At 38.8% G+C, this 20,525-nt stretch overlaps 1 protein-coding gene across 2 annotated transcripts in view; it reads right to left on the bottom strand.

The window, feature by feature from the left end:
- Nucleotides 1-2,397: 2,397 nt before the first annotated feature.
- Nucleotides 2,398-20,525, bottom strand: part of SLF2 (SMC5-SMC6 complex localization factor 2) — a 29,850-nt gene continuing 11,722 nt past the window's right edge. For both annotated transcript variants that reach the window (XM_053949604.1, XM_053949605.1), the window contains exons 6-20: nucleotides 19,583-19,665; nucleotides 18,500-18,610; nucleotides 18,071-18,238; nucleotides 16,009-16,111; nucleotides 14,485-14,560; nucleotides 13,069-13,210; nucleotides 12,526-12,634; nucleotides 11,757-11,930; nucleotides 11,110-11,207; nucleotides 10,350-10,437; nucleotides 9,724-9,849; nucleotides 8,821-8,898; nucleotides 7,169-7,255; nucleotides 5,733-5,801; nucleotides 2,398-4,582 (exon numbers count right to left, since the gene is read on the bottom strand). In XM_053949604.1, the coding sequence (XP_053805579.1) occupies nucleotides 4,547-4,582; nucleotides 5,733-5,801; nucleotides 7,169-7,255; nucleotides 8,821-8,898; nucleotides 9,724-9,849; nucleotides 10,350-10,437; nucleotides 11,110-11,207; nucleotides 11,757-11,930; nucleotides 12,526-12,634; nucleotides 13,069-13,210; nucleotides 14,485-14,560; nucleotides 16,009-16,111; nucleotides 18,071-18,238; nucleotides 18,500-18,610; nucleotides 19,583-19,665 (1,548 nt within the window). In that variant the 3' untranslated portion in view covers nucleotides 2,398-4,546. The remainder of the gene's footprint in view (nucleotides 4,583-5,732; nucleotides 5,802-7,168; nucleotides 7,256-8,820; nucleotides 8,899-9,723; nucleotides 9,850-10,349; nucleotides 10,438-11,109; nucleotides 11,208-11,756; nucleotides 11,931-12,525; nucleotides 12,635-13,068; nucleotides 13,211-14,484; nucleotides 14,561-16,008; nucleotides 16,112-18,070; nucleotides 18,239-18,499; nucleotides 18,611-19,582; nucleotides 19,666-20,525) is intronic.

Below are 20,525 nucleotides of genomic sequence, written 5' to 3'. Positions count from 1 at the left end.
CTTCACAAAGGTGAAGGAGAGGTGATATGCAGTGCAGCAGCTCAGCATCCTCACCTGGCAGGCCTCTCCCCACAGCCTGGTTAGGGCAAAGGGGACCCACTCGGCTTCCAGCATGCAGATCAATGTGTCTGAGCGATGCTGTCTGCGGAGCCCATGGCTGCTCTGCATGATTTACACTGCCTTTATAAAAGCCTGCAGTGTGAATAAAGCATGAAACTGAATGCCTTGCTCCCCCTCTCCCCACCACTGCCCCTGGCAGCTCGAAGCTATTGTTTTTATTTCAGCTGCAGCCTGGTGGTCAGTCCAGAGAGGAAGGAGGCCCTCTGCTCCTCCATCTGTTCCGAGAGCCAGGAGTTTCACCAAGCCTCGGGAGAAGAGAGCCTGAAACCCAGAGCAAAGCCCCGGAGCCTGCGTGCCAAGCCCCAGCTCACAGCACTCACTGCTCGGGTGAAGGACTCGCCCTGTAGCACAAAAGCAGCACAAATAACGTTTACCCTTTCTGCTTCTCTCTGCGAGAAGGAAGGAGCATCGCTCGCCCGGCTTCAGGCAGCTTGAGCCGCAAATGCAAACCCAAAGGGAAGCACTGGAACAAAGGTGTGTGAAAATGGCCCCTTTATCCACCCCTACACACCATGCGGGCCAAACCTGCCTTGAAAAGCTTTAGGTTTCCCCCCAGGCTGATGGCAAAGGCGCTTTGATGACAATGAAGGGAACAATTCCAGTGGAGTTTCCATCCCCTCCCCTGTGACCTCCCTACAGGGAAATAGGAGGTGGCAGGAAAGCTGAAGGAGGTGAAACATTAGCAGCATCTCACCACGCAGAGACAAGGGAGGCATTCAAAAAAGTACAACATACTCGAATGCCGCTTAAAAGCAGCCGTAAAGTATAGGACTGGCATTCTCCAAACGGATCAAAATATCAAGATGGAAGATGCAAATGTTTTTCTTCTCTCACCACCCAGCCTTGCTTTTGATACCAGATAAAATACTCCCTTTCAAATTCCTGACTGCAAAGGCGAGGAAGCGCTGGCTGAAAAAAGCATCAGTCAGGCAAAACTAAAAGCCTCTCTGCAGAGAAGCCCTTCGAGGAATTTACTTTTCCTAGGATCCTTCCCACCAGCAGCCCACGCCATTCCCCAGCACTGAAAGCCCTTTTCAACACGTGATAAGAAGGGGCCCTGCCAGTAAAGCTGGCAAAATATCCACAAGGCAAAACATGAAGGTATTTCACAGCCTGGGGGAATATGGGGAAAACGGCAATTAAAGGAATTCTGATAAGTTAAACCACAAGGAATAAGCTAAATCCACTGATAATTGTCTGACCGCTCTGGGCGGCTCCTTTGGAGCTCCTCTGCAGCTCCTCAGGCTCCTACAAGCTCATCAAACCTCTTCACTGCTCTAAGTCAGCCGGTGCCAAGAGCCTTTTCTCTTTTTCTGGATGCATAAAGAAGCACTAATATGCCAGCTGCCCCTCCAGCAGGGACCGTGTTTCCCACTGGGGAACTTTGGGCAAGGAGTAGTTCTCCAAAAGCTCACAAACCCAAGGAATAGGACCCCAGAAAAATTAGGAGGGTCATCTCCAGCAGAAACATTTCTGATTTGCCCTTCTCAATAAAACAGGAAGTCACACAACCACCACAAAGACAAACCAACAAAAAAGCAAAACACAAACCCCAAGCCAGGGATACTGTGCTATACATCCAATTCTCCTGGGAAAGAAAACAAACAGAAAACCAGCATTAGTATTGTAGGCTCCAGTACTCCTGCTAGTAACAGGATGAGCAGAGGAACCCAGCTACCTGGAAGTACTTGCCTGAATCTCCACAGCAGCACAGTCTGTTGCAGCCCCTGTGCCCAAATGTTGGCCCCCAGCCCCCCAGGACTGGTGCTGGACAGTGCTGAGCACAGACACCTCTAATGGAGAAAACCAGCACAGAAATTTTATTCTGAAACACTTGCCAGTTTCCCCATATGTGAATCAACCCTCAATATTAAGTCTTTTTCCACACTGAAATCCTACCTCTAAAATGCCTTTGCAGCAATCTAACCAAATCCTCCACCAATAACAGCACACTTCAGGTATGCCAGTCACCTGCTTTTCCCAAAGACATTCTCAACTAAATCATTATCTTGGGGACTTCAGAGAGTTCCTGCAGCCGCTGCATCAATGACACGTCCTACTGACCTTCAGCCAGACCTACCTGCACATCATTAATCACTTCTGAAATCCCCATCCATTACCAAGTTCCACAACAGGAACAGTGAGAATATGAGATGCAAAAATAGTTTCACTGCCAGGTTTCTTCAACTTTAAAACCAGAAGTGTTTAGGTTATTTTAAGCCACAGAGAGGCTTACTAGAAAATTAAAAAAAAAAAAAAGGCAAGGAGCTACAAACATATATTTTATAACCAGACTTTATTTTTTTTGTTATTACTGCAATAAAGTGCATGTACTTCCACATGAAATGTGATCATTGGGCTCTTAATATAGCCAACATAGTATCAAAAGATAGACCTCAAGTGCAAAATGCGTCTCTGAAGACATCCAAAGCAGTTAAGACCTTTAGTGTGCAACAACCTTTTGCAGGAAAAGGAAACAACCTTTTCCAATGTATGCAAGTCCTGGCTGAGGGACAGCAAATGAGTTGGCAAAACACAAGGGCAGCAGGTTTGCTATTTCACTGCCAGGATCCTCTTGTAAAGACCCTGTAGTGATGCTTGGGAATCATCTCTGTAAGGATTCTGATGAGCACCAATTTAACCCACACCTAGACTTCAGCACTTGAGGAATTACTTCTCAGCTACAGAACAGATGGAAGAGAAGTTTAAACCAAGCAGGAGTGGGGGAAGAGGGAAAGTGCTGGAACAGGCATTAAGCATGAAAACACAGGACTGGCTGAGCTGAGAATGAATTCAAGACTGTCTCCATCTATAGTGAGCTAATCAGCTGTGAACCCAAGAATTGTAATATGTGCCATAAGAATAAAAGAGGACCTGTGGCCATTTGTTTTTTGTGAAATAGAGCCCATTTTGTTGGGGGGTATTTAACTAGAAAGGAGTGTCTGGTTTTATTTTTTCATTGTTCTGTTAAATGAAAGTAAATATCAAAGTGGCTATTTTGTGTGGAAAAACCTTCAGCAGTTCCAACATGCTTTGAACTGCAGTATAAAAGCTGTTCATCTAAACTCCTCCCCTTTTCTTCTTCAAAATATACAGGCCAGCAATGTCAATTTTACACAGTAAGAAAATATATACACATTAAATACAGAAAACATTCCACATTTTTTACCTTTATACAATATTAGTGGAAAAAAAATAAAAACATTAATAAAATTACATACAATATATGCAAGAGAGTAAGCAACTGTTACGAGTGGGAAGGCAGACAGCTATCAAAGAGAAAAAGATGACACTGACATAACAATAACACTTGAAAGAAAAAACATTTAGTATGAATTGGCAATCTAATAGATTTCCTCTAAGATGTGTCCATTCTATAGCAGTTCTTTTATATGTAACACACATAATTAAATTTGAAGGTTTTGTAGTTGGCAGGTTTTTTAAGCCTTATTTTACATTCTTATCATAGAGAATTTCATACAAGACAGGATAATCTACAAGAATTAAAACAAAATAGTATTATAAAACACACACGTTGATGTTATTAAAAATCTCTTACTATGGGAATCCCCATTGGTGCTTCTACCCAAAAACTGAACTTTTTCTTCCTATTACACCCATCCTACAGACAAACCACAGTGTAAGATTTAAGTGATAGCATTTATACAGAGAGCACAAAAGGAGATCATACCTTCCTCTGATTACTTCACAGACAGCTCCTGGAACTTTGAGCACATATTGTCTGTGCAGCAGGACTTCACACCAAGGAATTCAGTCATCATATGGCTTTCAGTCTTTACAAAGGTGAGCCAAATGCTGTTCTCTAATCTCCACTGAGATGGTATTTATTCTCCGATTAAAGAAGGTGCAACTGCTGTATTTTGTATTTTTAAGAGACACTGGATGTTCATACCAATTCTGCTTTGCAGATTACCATGATTCAGCCCACATCTGAACCACTTACTCACCTGCTCACAACAGGGGAGGTCTAACACTCCTCCTGAACTCACATTTCACATCACAGGGTAGTTCTTTGCCAGCCAATATAAAACAATGCTTGAAGGTATGTGCTGGCAAGAAAATAAATACTTACTGTTTTCAGTTATGTCTTGTGATTAACAAGGGAAACAAGAAAACTTCCCTCAGCTTTCAATACAGTAAAATATTTCTAGCCAGTTCTGATAGGGATATAGGAACAGCTGGGTTTTTTCAGTTGATCCACTTCAATTTTTCAGAAGTAGAGCACTTGTAGTAAAAAACAAATGTTAGTCAAATCAGATTCTTATGTGTCTAGAGCTTGTCCAAATCAAGCTCAAGTTCTAACTCAGGTGACTGATTTCTTCTGCTCCAAACAAGGTGAAGCTCCATTCATTCTACATCCTTCTTGATTTCAGTTTCTTCTGTTTTCCCTCACCTAGGCAAGATTTCATGAATCTGGCTCCCAGAAGTCATGCAGTTTTCCCTAAAGGGTAAAAACAAATTAGGATACAAGTCAGAAATCCAATGTCAGAAGAAATGAGTAGAGTAGGCAAGTGATTAGCTTGGGAGCACCACAATGTGCTGGAGAAAAATCCCTGGAATTTTATCTGAAACACTTGCCAGTTTCCCATATGTGAATCAACTCCACATATCTCCAAAAAAAAAAAAAAACCACACTGAAAGAGCCACCTTGTTATCAACTTTCATTAATTGTTAAGCAGATTCTGTAGCCATGTGTTACATGTGTCACTCTTTGCTCTAGAACATGAAATATCACACACACTACACACAGCTTTTTTTGCACATTTTTTGGGATTAATTAATAGTCTTTATAAATTGTTAATAACACAGTTTTTAACTGCAATCAATACTAGGCATAATGTATAATTTAAATTTTATGTAAACAATACCCTACATTACTGGAAAGCTAAGCTTTTCCAAGAGAGATAGCTTTATGTTCCAAGACAGGACTCACACAGGTGGTCTGATCACATTACAAGAGAAACCTTACAAGCCAAGGCTGGAACAAAGAGCTCTGAACTTTGAGTATCAGCAGAAATTATCCCCCTATCCTACCAAGGCCAGCTAGGTGTCACAAAGGCAAATATTTCTGAGACTTATCATGGCATTATTTACTACTGCATATTTTTTACAAACATGAGAGGCTTTGCCTAATCATGGCATGAAATTTGACACATTCAAAGGGGGAGGAGTTTTTGAGAGCCCTTAAACATATGTGAATAAAGCCCTGGACTCAAGAAGTCTCAAAGCCACATGGTGCCAGACCACAGCAGGATGTGCCTCACTGCATTCCTGCCCCAATTTCCTTTTGGAAGCATCTGCTAATAGCTGTAATCAAAGACAGGCCCTGTGACTCGACTCAGGACTGGGATTTCAGTGTATTATACACACCTTTACAAAAAGAGAGCTTTTAGTGATGGAAAGGAGATGCTGCTTTTATTGAAGCCAGCAAAGTAAGAATTTTAATTAAAATCCATTCTAATACATCTAATGTATTCCACAGACATGCCATTTATATACAAAATCTCTTGAAAAGAATTTGCCCTTTCCAAGTACTAAAAACTGAATTAAATGCACCCCACAATGAGGAAAGAGAAGTTTCATTACAGTACCTGAGTAAGCCGAGTGGTTTGTATGACGATCTGCCATTTCCCATATATCCTAGCAGCCAAGCCTTTTACCTGCAAATTCACACTGATTAATTTAGCCATTTTTGTTAAAAAAGACAAAACCATACCCTGTGTTCCCCCTCATAGCTTCAAACTCAAAAGTAAACAGATAACCCAATATACATGGTTTACTGGAAAGGAACAATTTTATTGTCACCAAGAATCATCACCTCAACTTCAGATCCCTGTAACTCATGACTGAATTTAAAGTCATGCACTCCACAAACATTAGAGGCACATGACTCCTCAGGTTGAATGTCTGGAATTATCATGCAAACCTCTGGCCTCCAAACACCACCTCATCCCTGGGAAATGAGGTTTGTCACACAAGTCTGATTGTACCTAGAACAGGGGCAACTGTGGCCATAAAAGCCAACAATGCAGCAGTGGCTACTTCTGAAACAAATTCCTTGTACATAAAACTGTGCTTTTTCATAACCAACCACAAGCAGGTGTTTAATCCAAGCCATTCACACTGAGATTTGCTTCATATGCTGTGTTAAAACCCAGTACAGTGGCATCCTCTAGAAGTTACTGTAGTATTACACAAATGAAGCAATGGAGAAACCAGAGTTTTCCCCTCTCAATGCAAAGACAAATAGAAACAGAAGTGAAAGCAACCAGAGATACAACATCAAGGCAAGAGCAATTAACTTGTTAAAAGGATCCATTTTCCACTAATCTGAGTAAGAAAAGAACAATGTTTTTGAGAGGTAAGGAAGCACACAACTGCAGATGTCTGATTTGAAGCTGAAGAAGCCAAGGCTTTTCAAAGCTGGGGCTGATGACTTTATCACTGAGCTGACTTGGTTTGTTACAACAGCATGCAAAGCATGAAGGTCACAGAATTAGGACTACCAGATGTAAGGCTCACGCAACAAAGCAAACAAAAGGCAGCTGTCCAAGCTTGATGCTAAGTCACATAGAGTTGGCTTAAATCCAAAGCATTTTTAATTAATTAATTCATTTGAAAAATAAAATGGAGACTTGTGCAAGACAGGCAACTTTTTCAGTCCTCTCTATCATGCCTGGCAGGTAGGCTCTGCTCTTACAATTGGAGTCAGCTACCAGTGACTGCCACAAAGAGAATGGGAGCAGCTCTGTGGAGATGCCTGGCTAAAGGGATGATCAGTCACATTTCAGAGCTGTTAAGAGTCCCATTGTTCGCATAAGGAGTATTCTTAGTGAATTAAAATGGGCATGTATTTATCCCCATGCAAAAACATGATGCAGATAGAAAAAAAACAGGAAAAAACCCCCAAGCCCATGAGGAACTCCTAGAATTTCCAGGGCTGAGATGAGGGAACAACATGCATCACAAACACTAAAAACCACCCCAAAACCAAAACAAAAGAGAAAAATCAAGTTTTGCATCTTACCGTAGACTGATGAAACATTCTTGCATCTTCCCTAATATCGCCTTTCACGTGCTTATCTAAGGCACGACAAAGCTTCAGTAAGTGTTGCTAAATAAAGACAAAAGTGTACAGCTATTAAATCCTCTATGTCAAAACTACAGGCTTTATTCAAATATTATATCAATTTAAAAACTACATGCTTCAGTTAGAATTTCTCTCAGAAATCCACAGTTAAGAAAGGGAAAAGAAAGAAAAGATCACATTGCAAGATCCTCTATCTGGCATGCTTCTGGTAAAGCAGGTCTAAGTGTTTTTAACAGAGCTATACAACACAAATTCTAAAATTCCTACTAACTAATTTGCAAATCCTTTCTGCCTCCAAAATAGCAAACCCAGTGCAGTACCATTCACATCTTTTATCAGCAAAAAAAATCTGAAGTTACAATAGCTGAAAATAACCTTTTTTAGTAGTGATGACTCAGATAATTTCTTTTGTAGGAATTGGCTGAGCAGGTAAAACATATCCAAGGTTTAATGCACTGATCTTTTATTTTCTCTAAATTTCTGATTACTTTAATAAAGCAGTTTTGCACTTCAGGATCTCCCAATAATGACTCCGAAGGTCTTTCGTATTCTGTTAATTTCTTCATAAAATTCCTGTTTTCAATCTCTCACTGAACAGCTGCCAAGAGGCTCCGCTCTGCAGAACAGGTGAGACATGCTGAAATTCTATTTATAAACATTTGCTGGTGTCTCAAGGCCACCACAGTTTATCCTCTCTAACTGGAAGAGGGGCAGAAATGAAATAGCTAAGATTGATTTTGCACAAGTCTAGCCTACACAATATTCAGCCATACCCCTCTTGCCACTGGCTAACAGGTCAGTGAATAATAAAATCTTTCTTAGTTAAGAAATTGAGGCATTAAAAAAACAATTGAAAATATCAAGTTCTCCACAAATTTAAGTCATATACTGAGACACCTAAGCATCCAAATGTAGCCAAATATTACTGGTTTATGTGTCTCAAACAGTTCCTGTGACAGATTTCTTAAAAGCCAAGAGTGACTCCTCAGGGCAGAAGTTTTACACAGACACCTTGCAGCAAGCAACTCCCAGCAAATGATCACAGAAATCTGAATACAAATACTGAAAGGCTAAGCAGACAGAATTACTTACAAGATGTTCACATCATATGGCAAAAAGGAACTGCCACCACAGAGAAGAGCTACAGTCCTGCTTTCACTTGCTGCACTCCAGCACAGGAAAGTTAAACATGCTTGAAAATATTTTACTGGATATTTCTGAAGTGGCTTTCTCCCAGACTGAAAAATTTCAAACTTACTTCCAAAGTTGAGCAAATCATTTGACTTAGAATTTCTATGTTAAGTTTATCTCCAGATACTTTCTGAGAAAGATTAACACAACAAATGCCTGGTGTTTCACAGCCTTATGTCTGGAGGTAGCTCCATTCACAGAAACACAGAAGTGAGTTTTCTCTGCAGTAAACACACAGAAGTTCTTCTGCATTTACCTTGCCCAGAACAAAAGCTTCCCCCAGTGCTCTTATGCACTGGTGATCCTCCATCACATGATAGCTCTTACCAAAACAGACTAAGTGTGCATGATAAACAACATTTTAAAAATCTACAGGTCTAGCCACTAAAGTTACTTACCCTTTGACTGGAATTTCCAACATCAAGGCAACTGGCTTCACTGACTAGATGAAGGAGGACATAGATTAGGTAGTATACCTGGAGAGAAATCAAAAGAACTTTAGCAGTGAAAGCACCATAATTTCAGCTCTTCACATCTAGACACGAAACCATCTCTGCTTTCTGGAATGAGTTCTCCAACAGCCAGGCCAACGGACAAGTATATCAACGTATCTGCCTAAGTAACTAATTTGAAACAGTATATTCACATATTAGAAACATTTTAAGCCAGTACCATACTGGTTTAAATAAACTATGTAATCCATAAAAATGTGGTTGTACTAACTGAAAATTAAATTCAGCAGTTGGCTTTATCTTCCCATCATCTACCCCCAGGTCAGAACACTTGCTGAGAAATTCCATGTTAATCACTCAAAAAACCAAACCAATACTCTGTTTTTGGATGGATGAAAATACTAAATCTTTTAAACACTTGTTTGAGAGAAAATGTTGATAAAAGATTCACAAATCTTTTTCTGAAGCCTGAAGGTGAAGGTTTGGCTCAGCACCCAGCAGTTTTCACTGATTACATCAGAAGGGAGGGAAGATTGTCCTCTGATTACAGAAGTAGAGACTCAAGACTTCCCTGTGGCTTCAGAAAATCTGACCATTTCCCTGTTTGTAAAACAACCCAATACAGGTTCCTCCACAATATGCTCCTTTCTTTCCTCCATGACTATAAGCAAAACTAGTAATATTTTAAAGATGAACAGTAACAAAACAGTGTATTTACAGTTCCACACACAGAACTGTTAAAAAGTAAAAGAAACATTCCCCAAATTGTATAAAATATATAGTATTATATATAAAATATAAAAAATATGCATAAAAAACAAAAGCAAAAAAGCACTATTGGTTATATACCTCATGTTCTAGTTCTGCATGACCTTCATCATCTTTGTGCTCTTTCTGACTTTTTCTCATCTCTCTCATTTTCTTCAGTAGATAAGAAGGTTTCATACACATCAGAAAGTGATGCAGAAGAAACATCTACAGAAATGAGCATTAACAAATTGGACTGATTTACTAACAACAGAAAATTGGAAACTGAGTGCCACTACAATATTACTTATCCATTGGAACAAGAACAGAAAAGGGATTTTTAATTAAAAATGAAGTTTTCATGCTTTGAGTAAATTTTAACTATTCACAGACTCCAGTGTTTGTACACTTTCTCAATAAAAGATCAAACCAATGAAAACAGTGTGTCTCCACATGATTACATAAGGAAGACTTACAGAAGTGAAGATCACTTACCAGTGTCCAAAACTAATGTTTAGGCATATAAACAAGCACAAGCTGTAGAACATACAGATTACACACATGTGCAAATACACTTTTAATACTAATCTAAACAGAAAATTATTAATTGGTCATTTGGCAAGGTTCTTGAAAACAGGCTTACAATATTAAAACATAAAACACAAGCATACAGTATTTATGTTTTCTAAACTTTCAAATTCTACAAAGACAACACATGTAAGCAGTACCTGCTTGTCACTGTCATCAGGTATTTCTACATGCTTTTTATGAAGGAACTTTGCAATTATCACTAGGCTAAGGCGTCTTTTTACTTCCCTGAAAAACAATTAAAAAATTATTTCCCTTAGAATTTTTCAAACCCACAGTTTCTACAAAGTACGTGAGGCTATGCATATCTTCCCTAGACATAAACTGGCTTGCAACTATTAAACTGGATTTTCTGAATATAGGTGCTATACCACTAAGTAGGCTAGTAAAACAGAAGCATCCTTAATCTCATTGCAGCTCAGCTTCTGCACAAGTAAACAATGCTAGATACTTGTCTCCAAGCCTGATGTTAATGCCCTAACTAATTCTGCTCATTCAGTTACATCATAATTTACTAATTTCAAATGATACAGAACTCAGAATAATGCTTAGAAGTAGACATGAATCAGCCAAAGAAAATTTGAATGTTGGTCACTCAGACAAGAATTAGAGTGATGGATGTCAGAACCTGAAGCTAAGCCTTCCTTTGCTACAGGGCACCAAGGATCCACAGCCCAGAAACTATACATAAAAGATTTAACAACCCTTTTTCACAGCAGAGGTGATCAGGAAGCTATACATGCACACTAAAAATTGCACATACATCTGTAACATACGAGAAAAACAAATCCCTTTTTTCTAAGTGTCATGTAACAAATACTGCCTTTTTCAGACTGTGAGCTTACACAAATAAACCAGCTGTTAATGATCTATGTGTTTCTGACATGACAGCGTCATTACCGTCCACGCGCGATGCAGCTGGGCACGAGCTGAACGAGCCACAGGAGGTTGTGGGGATTACTGGAGAGTTCACTCACTGACAGGCACAGCTCAGGCATCTTCAAAAGAACAACAAAACATCCTGAAACTGAAGAAGGGCTGTTTGCTTTATTTGCAAAGGAGCACACACCTACTCCCTAGAAACACAGGCAGCATAATTGATAAAAGGAACTGATCTAAGAAGAGATGATGTACATGAAAAAATTTCTGTGCTGCACCAGGAGGTGAGTCTGCTAAATACAATTTAAAGTAGGGTAGTTGAGATCAGAATATTTTTAATGACAGCTTACCAGCATAGTGCAATAATTTCTTCATTCTTTCAGATTGCCATTATAAACATACAGCTATTTTAGCACACGTAAGATAAACTCTTGTAGAAGAGGACAGGCAACTCAATGTCATGCTACAAAAACCCTCTCAGTATACCCACCCACTTCCTAAATCTCACACAAACACAAAGCTTTGAATTTTTCATATTATTATATGTACTATTACTGAAAATTCTACATTATATTTTCAGCCAGTACTTTTCTGGTAGGCCAAAAAAGAAAACTTCAAAACAGAAGTTGCAGTTTCACAAATCTAGTACAATAAGTGTATGAAATTACCTTTGTATCCCAGTCTTTTATATTCACCAGAAGGTTGAAAAAAAGGCACTGAAAATCTATCAGAAAAGGTTTTAACTGTTTCTCCAAGCTTATTTTAAATAGCAATATAAGCAGCAGCCATATTTCTTGGTCAGTATATCCATCGTGAATTACTGATGTACAGAAAACTAGAAACTTTAAAAGAAATACAAAGCATTAAAATATAGAATTATTTTAGCTTATTTTGAAGCATGATGAGAACTTAAGTTTTCCATACTCACATTAAAATCTACCTCAAATGATGTACTGTTTTGGCAACACTTGTCTACTAACATGTCCCCAACTCCCAGCAACACCACCCTTTTATTTTAATACCTGCTGGAGACTCATTTTTTTGAGCAATGCCAATATTGCCCAGACACTACTGGAGCAGGAAAGACCTTTCTTTACTACATAGATAATTCTACTTTAACCGAAGGAAAGGCCAAAATATTTTATAAATACTCCAGTAATACTGAAAATGGAAATCAGTGGATAATTTCTTCTATGTGAGGGAGCCAAGATGGTCTATAAAGTGCCACAGCTGTGAAAGGGAGGCAGAAAAACTCTGCAGTTGTGAGTGAAGCCAATGGAAGCAATGAACTCTGCTCAATGTGAAGCTGAAGTCTCAGAACAGCATCTACTCAAACACATGCTCAGGACTTGGTTGCAAACCCTCCCCTCCCTCCCAAAAGAAAACACACTCACAAAAAAAGAAACCCAACCCACAAAAACCTTGGGGTTTTCTCACCTTAATCACATTAATTAAATTGTTTTCAAGTAGACTGGGGAATGCTGGACTGGCAATGGCTACATCTCCTCTTGGCTGTTGTTGACTCACTGTTTCTTGCACCTGACTTCTAATAGAAGAAACACAATCCGAGAAAAAAATGAACAATTCAAAAGCCCACAAAGGCTTACTGACATCAAACTGAAGAAAAAAAATCCTGCATGTATCAAAATGTCTTCAAATCAAAATAATCTCAGTTCCAGAGCATCTAACACACACATCTAACTCAACTTGTAGCCAATTACTTTGCCCAGCTATTTTGCCAAGATTCCTGCAAACCTTCACTAGGAAGATGCAGGACAAATAACAATGGTTTGATTTGCTGAATCCTTACCTAGAAGGCATTGTTTGAATCCCAGGTTTATTTATTCTTACTAAGACCTGAGCCAAGAACTTATAGAGTATGGGAAAGGAAATAAAGAAAAAACCTCTGATTCTACATTCTAAGCAAAAAACTTGCTTTCACAGGATCTAGGTAAAAAATATCAAAAGGAAAACACTTACAAAATATCATGCTCATTGAAGGGGGGTTGAAGATGTTGCAATGGAAAGAGAGATCTGAACCCAACACCCATATTGACAAAAACAACTGATATATCAGCTATTGAAGGAATCCATGGTTTAAATTGTTCATCATTGATGGGAGCTACAAAGAAAAGACATGGAATGGATTAGTTTAAATTTAGTTCTTAGCATTAATTCCTTTTAAAGGAAACAAATAAGCTTAGCAGTTTGCATCAATTCTACCAGCTCTCATCTCAGAGGAGACAGTACATTAAACAGTAAGCTTATTTTCAGAACAAGGAGGGAGGAAAAATGTCTAATACAGTATTTTACACTAGGGAAACATCTTGCCTACATAACAGGTCAATTACTTTCAAGTTACACCCATTTTCTGTCATAGTTCTCTTTCATCACAAACAGCAGAACAAGCAACAAGGCAATATTTTTGTTCAAGAGAACACCTAAATTACTGCCTGTGTAGGCAAAGGTAAGAGGGTGTTATCACAGTGGCACTAGAAGAGAAGCTAAGTAAGATTTGAAAACAGGCAAGGTTTCTGGAACAGAAGTGGTAAACAAGGAACTCCCAGCCTTAATTGTTTAAATGCTCATTCATTATCTTGAACTGCTCATTCAGAATCAAGCCTAATGCCATCAAGGCATAAAATAAAGGAGGCTACATTCCCTCTGATTTCAAACAAGAATTAAAATATGGGCATTAAAATATGCTCAGGCCTGAGCAAATACTTTAATAGAACCACATTACTTTAGCAATGTTAACTGTTGACGTTCTTAAATGAATGTCACTTGTGATCTGAATGAAGACATGGGGAACATACAAAGGAACTTGTAGTGGAGAAATATTTGAGTACAGACAAAGGAAGAAGACAAAACACAGAAGACATTAGCAGCACTGTGGGCTGAAGCAGATCCTTCAAAGCGTTTCTGTGCAGGTGTATGATTCACTTCGTTTTTGTCATTTTATCTGGAAAATAAATCATGAAGTGCTACATACTGGGAATAACAATGTGAAAAACATCTTATAATCCTTAAGCTACAAATGTCCGCATCATCCAAAGTAAAAGATGGAAAGGAGGGCAAACGTTTGAGCAGACTGAGCTTCTCCTCAGGACAAATCTATTTGTGAAATACCAGGAGTGAGTTTAAAAGGCTCTGTACTGGATGCACTACTTTGGAGGTATGTGCCAGGATCACATACTGTGATACAGGTTGCACACACTTGGTGAAGGTCAGCCCCCAGCATTTCTGCATTACATTAGTAAAAATAGGGCCTAAATTCAAGTCAAAATCACCCAACAGAACTAGTGCCTTTTACTTCCTCACTAACACTTTTCTAAACTGAAGAGAGGAGAAGTGCTTTCACTCAGGTGGTCAGTTTTCCATCCTTCAAATACTTACAGCTTTTTAGTGATAACTTCATCAATCTGTCTAAGATCTTGGTGGAAACACAATAGTCAGGATGAATAGACATCATCTGTGAAGAGAAAAGAAGCTATGCATCAAAAACCAAGCTGCATAATAACATCAGTCTTCTTTTAATTAGAAAAAAACCCACATCAAGCCAGAACAAAACTTCAAACACAAAGCTTCCAACACCAAACTTCCCAGAGTAAAATCAGCAACAGATTAAAAAACAAACAAAAAAAAACTAACCCCAAAGCCTCTAAAGCAAGATACACCAATGAGAACAGAATACTGTGAACATTGATTATTTCAAGCAGTGCAAAAATGATATGAATACTGTAAAGTTAATTATTTACAGTATCAGAATGCTGTAACCCCATGTTGGATTATAAACAAGTTCTGAGGGTTCAGAGAATAGAAAGTATCACATACCCCTTTGGAACCTATTTGTATCTGTGATCAAATTGAGCTCCCTGAGCAGGAGTGAAGGCAACAAAGTTAACTACACCCTTTTCCAGTCACAGACAAGTTGGACATATGCAATACTAAACCCAAACAATGAATTCTTAGTTTTTCACATAACTCTTAACTACAAAAACATGACTATGAAGTACAGTTCAGGTTTCTTGGAGCACTTTACTGGCCCAAACTTCTTTTTCTCCCCCAAGTGCTGGACAGTTTCCTGCCCTGTAAGTGATCTCAATTGGCTCACACTTCCTCCTTATTAGTGGAACACCAGAGCTCACAGAAAAGGGGAAAGTACTTTTTTAACTGGCTGGAGGGAAGGACATGGAAGAGCAAAATGTTTTGCTTTTGGCAAATGTAGAAAGCCAGTCAACAGACTGAAGCTGCAATTTCCCAGGTGGTCCACATTTCTTTTTTGTTTCAGGTACAGTTAGAATGTGGCAATTAATAACAGAATGGAGACTGGAGGGAGGCATTTTTATGAGTAACAACACTGTGTAAATTCCTGGTAATTCAGACACTGAGACAGATCTCTTGAAAGGAGAGGGTCACCACACTTCCTTTGAGAATGACTCCAGGCTTCTTCCCGAGCCATGAGCTACCTTTTCCAAATGAAAATTATCTGATAATGCTGGTATCACTGATGATTTAGACAATGATATGTGTAGAAAATGGTACTTTTGCACTTTTACATAATGCAGCATGTATTGTTTTTCTAAGAGTGAAAGGAAATAAGATTAGCATTTGCTCATGATTTGGCCCACAGCACCTCTCCTCACTTACTGTGTCCTTTTTCAATGCAGTAGCATATATGAACATGGTCATGCAGCTTTGCATTCACTCAGAGTGTGGAGAAAAGGCTCTCAATTGTTTTACCCCTAGTGACAATCAAAGTATTTCAGACGGGAGAACAAATCAGAACCCAGGGGGGAAAAATAATATCCGATTTAAAAGTTGGTAATGGAACAGATTCACAAACTTCTTCAACTGGCTTCCAGAAAAATGTTACACATGCACAGAATTATGATAACTGCATGAATAGCACAGACTTACCTGGAACAGCCACTTCAGAATTGGTTTGGGACACAATGTATCACAGTAAGCAGAACTTAGAACACCATTAACAACTAAAAAAAGCTGCTGTGTTACACTAGAACTGTAAGAGAAAAAGGGGGGCAAGGAAAGAGGATGAAAATTGATTAGTGGTTGCATCATCATTTTCACAAAAACATAAGAACTTCCTCACCCCTCATATGATGATCAACAGCAAAGCAAGATCTGAATATGCAAAACAGATGTTATTCTTATGCTATTACTTATATAAAATGTCATAGTAATCAAGCCTTGATTTTTAATAGCAATCAACTTTACAAATGTCCTTTAGAACAACTATCTTTCTCTCTATAAAGCCATTCTATACAGTCTGGAAACATCTGCATTATTAGGGAATAATAGTTTCAAATAAGTATTGATTTACACTATTGTACTATGAACCACTATGCCTCACTACACAGACAGCTTGCTATTCTCAATGAGACTATTAAGTAAGATTTTTACCTGTCCAACGACTTTTACCAACATTTTCAGAATAAGAGAGAAAAAAATATTGTTTTCAAAATTTTTAAACTTCCCTTTTAAATAAAGGATCTGGAGGGCAAACTAATGCTATTAAAATCCCACAGCCTAATCTCACTGTGCAAATTTGTGGGGTGCAAACAGTAGCTGTTGGAGTAACAGAAAGTGTGCTGTTGCTATTACTGAATTATTGGAGCTTTAGTCACCAGGATGAGCTCAGTTGGTCAGAGCAGGGTGCTGGTAACACCAACTTCATGGGTTCAAATCCCACATGGGCCACTCCCTTAAGAGTTGGACTTGAGGGTCCCTTCCAACTCAGGATATTCTATGATTCTTCTTTAGAAAGTTAGGGATGTCATAAGCAGCTGAATTAAAGATATCCAATTTCCCACATACCCTTCTTTAGTCTCCTCTGTTCTCTCTGTCTAATAGATCAGGTAACTCTGTCAAGAGATCTGTGTCCCAACTCCTACATATACCCTCTGCCTGCCTGGTAAGACCTCCATGTGCCAGCTGGGCAGCCAGTCCATGCCAGCAGTGCCAACTGGGCTGAATGCATAAGCAATTAAATCATAATTGCATTCTGCAAGGGATGATCAGTTCAATTCTCATTCCTCCAGTCACTGATTTACAAGATGCTTTTGAAGCTCGTACCCTTGTGATCTTCAAAACATTAATAGAAAGGCCTGAAGCCAAAGGAGTGTATCACAAATACCACATCCTCAAGAGATGAAAAGTCACTCTCCTCCTCTTCACACCCACAACCACACATACACATGTGTATAAAATCCTTTAAGAGTAACTGAATTCTCTCAGTTCCTCCAATGCGTGTTTTGAATAAAATACCAAACTAAACAACCAGAAATTTTCAGGATTTACACTTGTGGTATTAGGCAAGTATTTGTCCAGCTATTTGTAGTGTGACAGCTTCATAAATACAGAGCAGAAATGCCTGTGGGTTACAGAGCAGTTTGTTTATGTACACACAGACATGCTGGGGGCTCAGTGACTGAATCTAACAGATGTCAGAGATCCTGATCCTCTGCAATCCTCATCAGATGGAGCCCCAAGTGCCAGGCCCATCCAGGACAGAAGCACTAAAAGTCTTTCAGCAGACATAATGTAACACTAGAAGGTCACAAATAGGTAACCACAAAGGTCTTTCAGTCTGCACATGATTGAGCTTGTGTTCATTATAACATTTCACTTCTGCTTTTGTCTCCCACAAACTGGTAAGGTTATCAACGACAGCCCAGTGTAGTAGAAATATGGAAGAGTCCAGAACAGCTGTTTTTCCTCATGTCTCATTTAAGAGGTTTTTCAAGAATTCCAGAGGAGGAAAGAAGGAAGCTTCAAATTACAATTTACTGTTCTGTAAAGCTAACCCAGAAAGGAAAATTCCAAGGAAAGGGAACCAGTTTTGCTTAGTTACTAAGACAGAGCTCATTTGCATGCAAAGATTAAACCGTACCTTAAAACTGCTAAAAATAACAAGAAAATTGTTCAAGTAAACACAGTAAAGTGAAGAGTATATTCTTACTTCAGAAGCAGATATTCTATACGATTTTGAGGGACTAAGTGAAAATTCCTCAAGTCAAGGTTATGTTGAGTGAAGATTTTCCCAGCAGCTGATAAATCAAATAAATCTTCTCCAGGGTGTTTGTCAGGTATGACATAAGTTGCAACTGAAAATCTCTTTATAAACTCCCTGTAAAATTCAAAATTTCTTTTATTAATTCAAACACTGAGAAGCTATTTGCTGCTTCAGAAAGTTATTTGCAGGTAACAAATGTGAATGCTGAATTGTTACAATACAGTTGCACCCAAGGAAATCCACCCAACCCCAAAATATTTTAATATGGTTCTCATTAAACATATTGACAATTGCTGGAAACAGAGAGAGGTTAGGGAAAAAAAAAGGCTAGAAAAGCAGAGATCACGATTTCATTGGTTTGGGAGTTGCAAGGACCTGTGTTCTTCCAAGAGATCATCTGCACTGGCATTGTCCTCTTTTTCTCCATCTGAAGCATTGTCCTCTCTTTCTATGTCTTCCTGTAGCTGTTTCACTATTTCCTCTAACCTGAAACAACAGCAGCAGCAGAGCATATCATCACCATTTAATATTTACAACAAAATCATCAAAATCCAAGCTCTGAATGTGAACCCTAGAGACAGGAGCCATTTACACATGGCAAAATCATGTGAGACATTGCATCTGTGTAAAACCCAACCATTGTGCTATTCCAAGACACAAAGTGAGTGTTTCCCAAAACCTAATGAATTTCCAACAGCACAATCAGCACTGGTTTGTCAGACACAAATACTCAACTGACTTCTGATAAAGTTTTTGTAATTGCACAAAACTTTCAATCTTGTGGCTGAATGTTTACTTTTTTCTAAGCACCAAACAAGTATTTTATTTGTTAAACACTGTTAGTTACAGAAGTATCTGCTACTCCATGGGCAGTCAGCCCACAGTTACCAGGGTCAAATTCTTTAATCAAAACAGTTAATTACATAAGCAGTTAAACACACATACTCATCACCACCACTGGCCATTAACACATAAACCACATTTCACTTCCTACCCAAAAGATCTCTTGTAAGAATACTCATTAGTTCTGTCCACTGACCTGTGTAACTACTCAGACACCAATAGCCTGCAAATTTTGGCAACCAATACTGAGCTACAAATGCCTTTGAAAAAACTAGTACAGTCAGTCTGCATAAATATTTCTATTTCATGCCTGACCAGCAGCTGCTAGCTGGCTCAGTGACCTAAAACGAAGACATCAGTAAATTTAGCCTGGCTCTTCAGGGGTAAACAGATGTATCACAAATCATTCCTTGTTGCCTGGAAGGAGCCTGTCATTCAGCTTTTACCATTTAAGCAACACTTGTAGGTCCTGTCAGTTCAGTTGTATGTTGGTGGCATCAGCAGGCAAAGCTTAGCTTGCTGCTAATCAAACTCCATCAGTTCTGGGGAGACAAGGCAAATCCAAGCTCCTACAACACCATCCCGCATTTTTCAAACCAGCTTTAAGAAACAAACCTTCTAGATTCTTCTTTCTCTTTCAAGAGATGATCTAAGCTGTTCACATATGACACCTTGCTTATAACAGGAGCTTTAGAAAGCTGTAAATGAAATAGTAAGACATTTTTAAAAATACCATAGGCCATCAATTCATTATTAGACAATAATCAAAACAGAAACTTCTTCCAATTCTAATGATATTTTGCATGCAGATATAAACCTAAAGGAGACCCTCCAAAACAGGATGATTATCAGTTTAGGTTTCTCAGTCCCTTGACAATTTTACATAATGGTCAAATCTTTCTCAATGACTAATTTAGAAATAACTGCTTCACAGTGGATGTGAGCAGTGAAGCAAGTCTCTGCATGTCTGGGGCTGACCTTCAGCTAACCTTCACAAAGAGCATTACCACCAGAAGCCTTTTACCTCACAACTCTCCTATTATTATCATCCACTGAGACCCTGGGACTTCCCATTCTTGTGCATGAGACAAGAACCTCCAAAAATTACTCAGTTCTTTTACTTTCAGAGTCCCTAGAGGGCGAAATTCCAGTATTTGCTAAATGACCTCTAAATAAATCAAACAAAACAAAACTTCCAATCAAAATCCCAGTACAAAACCAAATTAAGGAGCTAATAAACAGAACAACACACAAAAAGTTTTAATAAATTTTGCTAGTGGATTGTTTTTCAGTAGCCAGTCTTTTATTCAGCTTGTAGCAGACAACAGATTTGAAAACTTTTATGGCCATGATTCCATTCTTTGGACAAGCATAGCTCTTCTGACACCACCCTGGTATTCAGTCATCTCTTAAATGTAACAAGCAGCATGTCTTTGTGTGGGAAATCTGCAAGACTTCTTAGATTATTTTATATTTGGTTAATATCTGCCAAGTAACTGTTGAACAAACAGGGAATCAAAACTTTATTCCAATGTACACACACGCCCTTTCTTACAAG

This window comes from Vidua chalybeata, chromosome 8 (genome assembly GCF_026979565.1).
Source record: "Vidua chalybeata isolate OUT-0048 chromosome 8, bVidCha1 merged haplotype, whole genome shotgun sequence".
Classification (NCBI taxonomy): Eukaryota; Metazoa; Chordata; class Aves; order Passeriformes; family Viduidae; genus Vidua; species Vidua chalybeata.
The sequence above is the reverse complement of the archived record's forward strand: the minus strand, read 5'-3'. Positions and strand labels throughout refer to the sequence as shown.